Here is a 7370-nt window from a genome sequence, read left to right on the forward strand (position 1 = left end):
CATTTCTACCACCAGGAATCTGCTCACACCTTTCTAAGTGACACTACCCACAAGTCCAATGTGCGGATGTACTTCTAGGAGTACTTTTTAACACCAAACCTGGTCGCCCACAACCTGGCCTTCACTGAAGGAGGTAAATCATTTAATTACTGGTCGTTTGGTTTCTTTTAACTTTCCATTCGCATTTTAGAACTTTGGTGTCATTCAGGTCCATGGCATTGACCAATCCCCACTCCAGACATGGAGATACGGGCAGTAGCCCTGGCCAGCATGACAGACATCGAAAAGAGTGTCCAAGAGCTGGTCACGGAGAATAACGTAAGGCTAGTCGACCTTCTTTCACCTCACCAGGATGTGAGGGAATTGACAGCGAGAAGTGCTACTGGGGGAGAAGTTCCCGAGAAGTGCCAGGATGTGTCACAACCCCTGAGGAGGAGGGCTATGGGAGTGACCATCAGGGAACCCTCTAGCACTCTGTGAGCAGCTGCTGCCCTTGCTCAATAGGGAAAGGGCAAGTAGAAGCTTTCTGAACACCTTGAGCCTATACTAGAGTCCTTGGATGAGAACGTTACTGACTTCTCACTCTTAGACAGCTTGCCCATTCCCTGTCATTTATTTGATGGGGACGGAAACTTTAAATACTCGACTAGTTTCGATTCAGACTTCTTCAAGCAGAGAGTGAGTGTAGCAGTAGTACAATAGATAATGTAATGACCAATAGTTATAGCTCGGGTATTTTACTTATAATTTCTTTTCTCTCCATTTCCTTGTCTTTTGTGTGTTACAACTTGCCCTGGCTGATCATATGCTTCTTTTCTACAGACATGCCTACCAAGAAGGCATTCGACTTGTACACCAATACCACTACCACAACTACTTCGAATAGGAAAAAGTCGAACCCGCGTCATCCTGGAGAAGGTTGTAGTGATCCTTCTGCAAAAATGGCTCAGACGGAGGACCCTCCTGTACCAACTCCCTCAAAAGAGATGACTCCTTCTCCAGGTCCTGCCGACCAGAATCCTCCAGATCCCACCGACCAGAATCCTCCAGCTCCCACCGACCCAAGTTCTCCTGCTCAGCCAGATAAAACTCTGCCTGCACCTCAGCTAGTGACGGGTTGTAGAAACTGTCCAAACACCGGTGCAGTTTGGAATCCTTCAGTAGCGCTCCCACCATGCCGGTCGACCAGCTCTTTAGTCGCTTGCTGAACGAACTACTAACTGTAAGTCCCCACCTTCACTATGGTTTGATTGCTTATCTCTCTGATTGATACTAACAGCTTTTTTTTTTTTTTTTCTCTTATTGCAAGGAATTCTGACTGTGAGTACCGGTTGGCACCGCTCGGAGGAGATAGTCGGCAAACATGATGAAGAGATCAAGGCGGCCGAGGGAAGGCTCGCCGAGCAACACAAGGTAGTCAAGGCCAAGCATGTTATGGAGTTACAAGCAGCTGAGGTTAAGATCACCAAGCTTGAGGAGGAACTAAAAAATAAGGAGGAATCAATTGCTAAAATCACGGCATCCAAGGAGAGGTATAAGGAGGCCTCGCTGATAACTATCGAGAAGCTAAAAAACTTCAAATAGAGTTGGAGATCGGCCGTAAAGAGATTGTCGACCTCGAGGAGACCAACGCCTGCAACCTAGAAAAGTATGAGGGAGCGGTGTTCCAGTGCTTCTATATGTTTTGGAAGAGCAATCCCAAGGCAGACTTTACCTATTTACCAGACCCTATAAGGCAGGCTGAGTTGGCAAAGTGCATTGCTTGCCTAGAATAGGAGGAGAAGGCTCAGGGATCTCCTGAGATATCTTTGGCAGCAGGCATTGAGGTTCAGGCTCTTTTGTCGGCTCAATATCCTGGAGCCCTGTAAGTTCTGCGATAAAATCTACTAGAGCTTGTCCCTTCACAGTTGCTCATGCAAAGTAAGAAATATCGAACTATCCAAGCTCAACAGCCCATTTCAATAATCGACCAGTGGCTTCTAGTTTCTGCAGGACTTGCTGTAGGGGCTGGTCGGTGAGTACTGCAATGGGGTGAGCTTGGAAGTATGGCCGCAACTTTCTGGAGGCTAAGATCAAGCAATAGGATAATTTCTCAATGGGCGGATATCGCAGTCCTGCCCCCATTAGCCTTTTGCTTATATAATACACAACTTTTTGCACATGTTCCTCTTCTCTTACCAGAACAGCACTAGCATCATATTCTGTGATCGCCAAATAGATGAACAAAGTTTCCTTTTCAACCGACTTGGATAAAATTGGTGGTTGCGACATATGAGACTTTAGGGCCTGGAAAGCCTGCTCGTACCTTTCGTTCACTTGAATTTCTTATTGCCCCTAAGTAAATTAAAAAATGGGACACACTTGTCTGTAGATTTGGAGTTAAATCTACTTAAAATGGCAATCCTCCTGGTTAAGCTTTGAACATCTTTTATCTTTGTTGGCGACTTCATATCGACCAGGGCCTCGATTTTTTCGGGATTAGCTTCGATACCTCGTGAGTTCATTATTAATCCAAAGAATGTCCTTGATCCAACTCCGAAGGAACACTTAAGGGGATTCATCTTCATCTGATACTTGTTTAAGACGTTGAAGCACTCTTGCAGGTCCTCGATGTGTTCTTTTGCTTTCTTCGACTTAACCAGCATGTCATCAACATATACCACCATGTTTACACTGATCAGCTTTTTGAACATGTGATTGACTAGTCGCTGGTAAGTCGCACCAGTGTTTTTCAAACCGAAAGGCATTACTTTGTAACAGTAAAGCCCTATATTGGTTCGGAAGCTAGTGTGATCCTCATCAGGTGGGTGCATACTGATCTGATTCTACCCATAATATGCATCCCTGAATGATAGGATCTCATGCCCTGAAGTGGCATCGACCAGTTGGTCGATCCTTGGGAGTGGGAAACAATCCTTTGGGCAGGCTTTATTGAGGTCAGTGAAATCCACGCATGTTCTCCACTTGCCATTTTACTTAGGAACCAGTACGGGATTAGAGACCCACGAAGGATAAAACGCTACCCTGATGAATTTGTTCTCCTTTAGCTTCTCGACTTCTTCTTTTAATGCTTTCGATCTATCTTTGTCAAGTAGCCTCCTTTTCTGGTGGAAAACTTTTATCTATGTTCAAGGCATGGTTGATAACTGCTGGGTCAGTCCCAACCATATCTTTGTGCGACCAGGCAAAGACCCTCTAGTTCTTCTTCAAAAATTCCACCAGTTTTTTTTTTTATTATTCTCTCTAAGTTTTAATCGACTTTCACAACCCTGGTCGGGTTTGACTCATCAAGTTGGACCTCCTCGAGGTCCTCGAATTGTCCTACATCTTCCTCAAAATCCCCAAAGCGAGGATCTAAATCCCTATCCTCAGTTTGGGCAACACCGTATTTGGCGATGTGCTCACCTGATTGAGCTTGTATCTCATTGGCCAATTGAAACTCTTTTTTGGTTCCTTCCCTTAATCCACCTTTTTTTCGCTTTAGTAATCAAGGAATTGTAGCATTCCCTCACTTCTCGCTGGTTTCCCAACACGCATCCTATCCTTGCATCAGTTGGAAACTTCATCGCGAGGTGCCAGACCGAGGTTACGGATCGCAGGTCGACTAGAATAGGCCTTCTAATCATATCATTACGTGCAAAAGGAAAATCAACTACTATAAAAGTAGTGAGTACTGTTCTGTTCGTAGGTGCAAATCGACCATATTGGGGCGAGCCCTTCGCCAGAAACCATAAATGGTTTGGTTGCATGGCTCCAAATCCTTCACTGACAACTTCATCCTTTCTAGCGAAGACTTGTACAGAATATTTACTAAGCTCCCTGTGTCCACTAACACCCACTTAAGCATCATTGATTTGGATGTCCACGACCAGAGGGTCCGAATGAGGGAACCGAACATGCTGAGCATCAAGCTCAGAGAAAGTTATCAGTTCTTCCTCTGTTCGAGCTTTCTTGGGAGTTTGCTCCTCCACATTCAACATTTCAATGTCCTAGTCGTGGCGTAAGGTTTGGGCATATCGCTCCCTTTTTGTCCCACTATCTCCTGCTAGGAGTGGGCCGCCATATATGGTTAGCAATGTACCTGCCGCAGAAGTTGGCTGTAAAGGGGGTGAGCATTGGCGTTCAGGTGCCTGCTCATTGCCTCCTTGAACCTCTCTCTGAGAACCTCCAGTGGCTCGTACATATCTCCTCAGGTGTCCTTGTCTGATAGGGAACTCAATTTCATCTTTCAGCTGATTGCACTGATTGGTGTCATGACCATAGTCGTTGTAAAAATGACAAAACATGGTTGTATCTCTCTTAAAGATATCTTTCCTTATCGGTGTTGGTCGCTTGTAAGGGAAATTGGTGTTGGTCACCTAGTACACCTCTGCCCTGCTTTTAACTAGGGCCGTGTAATTGGTGAATCTTTGTTTGTATCTGTTACCCTTAGGGCGCTTATTCTCAGACGTGGATGGCTCATTTTTTGCCCTTTTTAAACCATTTTTCTCGTTGTTTTTGCCATTTCCATTGGGCTTATCTGACCCATTAGCGGCTTTGGCGGGATCTTCCTTTGGTCCCTTGTCTCTTGTAGGTGACTTCCCTTTGTTAGCAATCGCCTCTTCGAGCTTGATGTACTGGTCTACTCGATCCAGGAATTCTTGGGTACTCTTCACCCCATTCTTTTTTAAACTATTCCAGAGGGGTGAGTGGTGCCGCACTCCAGCAGTAAGTGCCATCATTTTCCCCTCATCGCCAACCGTCTTAGCTCTAGCTCCCGTGTGCATAAAACCCTGGACATATTCCTTTAAGGCCTCTCCCTCCTTCTAGCGTATCTCAACCAGTTGGTTGGCTTCAATTGGATGTACTCGACCAACATAGAATTTCCCGTAGAACTCCTTTATGAACATCTCCCGTGATACTATGCTAGCAAGAGGGAATTTGAAAAACCACTCCTGAGCAGTATCGGATAAGGTGGCCGGAAAGATTCTGCAGTGAACATCATCTGACACCTTCTAGATATCCATCTGTATCTCAATTTATTCACATGAGATACTAGGTCCCCACATCCATCGAAGTTGGACAATACTGGCATCTTAAATTTGCTCAGGGTTTCTTCCATCGCTATTATTTGTATGAATGGAGTGCCTCTTCTTCGATCATACTCAATGTGGGTTGTTCGGCTCCCCACTAACTGCTGGATGGCTTGATTCAGCGCATCAATCTGGGTCTGTACAACGTCTGGTATCGCTGGGGCAACCGGTATTGTAGGAGCGTACTCATCATGCCTTTCTCACCTATCATTGAGCACATCCCATAGGTCATCATCTCTATGCCTTTTCTCACTAGCGCCCAATCGATCAAAGATGTTAGGTTGCCTAGGTTACCCCCCAACGTTGTGGCTCGTAGGCCTATTTTCCCTTGGTGGGGGATTTCGTTCTCCACCCCTCTCTCCTTGTCTTCGACCAGCATTTCCTCTACCTAAATCAGCTTCATTGTAGTCATGGCCATCCCTAAATTGCAACTGGCTATGTCATGACCTACTGATCACACTATCACCTCCTTTTTCTACCATGTCCCGAGAGCCAGGGGGACACCTGTGTTGGTCGATGGGTCCCTCGGCATTATTATGTCATGGGGGGGCCCTGATCACAGAGCTTGACTCGACTTGTCTTCTTTTAGCAGAAGGACGCTGTCCCCTGTTTGGTGGATTCGGTTCCTCAGTAGTTTGGCATTTAGGGATTCGGGGAGGCTGTTCGGCCCTATTCTGCCTTTGATGCTGGGGAATATCTCGACTGGCATGAGAAGGTGGTTGCTGCTCAAGATTTCGAAATGGAATATCCTGTTGAGCAACAAAAGGTTGCTCTGGCCTCTGAGGGCTTGCCAGCGGAGGTGGAGGACTTGGGATTGCGCCTTGTTGTGGTGGTACACTTGGTGGCTGATCCGGTTGAGAAGTTGGTGCAGGTTGTCCCCGGGCTAACTGAATGGCTGCTTCCAGGGTGGCAGTGGAATCTCTCCATCGGCAGTCCATGTCAGCCTGCCGCTCACTCAACTCTTGACGTTGTCGGTCAATTTCCCTTTGTTGCAACACCATCGTCTCAGCCACATTTTCTTGATTAGCCTTCATATTGGCTAACTCCTCCTGCAACAAAATTAGTGTTGTCCTCAAGGTCTCAGAATTTGTTTCCTCCTCTTCGAAATCCAACTATGGTTCATCTTTAGCCACAGTTTGTGAAGGAGGCTGGGTGGATGCAGCACCAGAAGTATGTCCCGTCTTTTTGGATGTTTTCACCATTTGACTTTATTGGAATTCTTGACTTCGCCTCTCAGTGAAAGCACCAAAATGTTGACCAATTTATCGGTCAACGACATAGAGTCAGATAAATGATTTAAAGTAAGATGAAAATGATAAGAACTCGAGACGAAAAGATAAATGACCCAAACAATTCATAGTGGTTCGACCCCAATAGAATGGTAACAACATACATCTAGTTAGTGTTCTTATTGATGTAGTATTCCAAGAACAATGATCAATGAACTAGGGTTCACGAGTTTCACTAAATCTCAGATAAATACAATTGCGATGGATAACAACACTCTTTTTCTCTCTTAGAATCTCTCAGCTCAAGCGTTCTCAAGCCAAATGTTGGAAAATCAAAAGTCCCTTCTCTTGAGCCGTTTGGCTCTTATTTATAGGCTCAAGGAGTTTTGTATGGGCCAATGGGCCTTAATTTCACTTAATACATGTGTATCTAAATAATAATGAAAATTACCATTAATATGTAATTACAAGATTGCATATTTGAAGTAAATAACTGAGTATATGCGACCATGTTGGTCGCCCATAATTATGATACTTGATAAGCCCATGATCTCCTGCTCGAGGGTCGAGGACGATATGCTCACTTAAAAATGCCATGTGTTTCCCACGTGTAGATCAATCATGCCATGTCATCAGGTAGTCTGTTTTTGGGTAAACAGCCGCAAAATGCGAAAAGCATTTCAAGCGTAGGGATTTAGCATATCTTGTTCTTAATGACCAAATCAAAACTAGTGTAATCAACTACGACAAGCACACACCAGTATATTCATGTTATAGCCATGAAATAGAAAGGCTAACTAACTTTGAGTCCTTAGATCCCAGCTGGATCCTTAATACCACTATTCATTTTTCCTTTTGGATGTTATTGTAATTAATACAATGTACTCAGATTAAACTATAACATATACTTATAGCTAATATTTTACAATAGTTGCATGCAATAAACTCCAAGAGACTCTATATTGTGGCCTATTATACACTTCATAGTGTATACGACCAGGTTTTCTTTTCAATATTTAAGTTATCCTAGGAAAATCGGTCTCGTAGAAACATGCTCTCCATACCTTGT

At 44.6% G+C, this 7370-nt stretch overlaps 1 protein-coding gene across 1 annotated transcript; it reads left to right on the forward strand.

Moving 5' to 3' along the window:
* Positions 1–824: 824 nt before the first annotated feature.
* LOC133792470 (leucine-rich repeat extensin-like protein 5) lies at positions 825–1584 on the forward strand. The gene is made up of 2 exons (XM_062230380.1): positions 825–1140; positions 1310–1584. The coding sequence occupies exons 1-2, from the start codon at positions 825–827 to the stop codon at positions 1582–1584; spliced, it is 591 nt and encodes a 196-aa protein (XP_062086364.1).
* The last annotated feature ends 5786 nt before the right edge of the window (positions 1585–7370 follow it).

This window comes from Humulus lupulus, chromosome 7 (assembly GCF_963169125.1).
Source record: "Humulus lupulus chromosome 7, drHumLupu1.1, whole genome shotgun sequence".
Taxonomy (NCBI): Eukaryota; Viridiplantae; Streptophyta; class Magnoliopsida; order Rosales; family Cannabaceae; genus Humulus; species Humulus lupulus.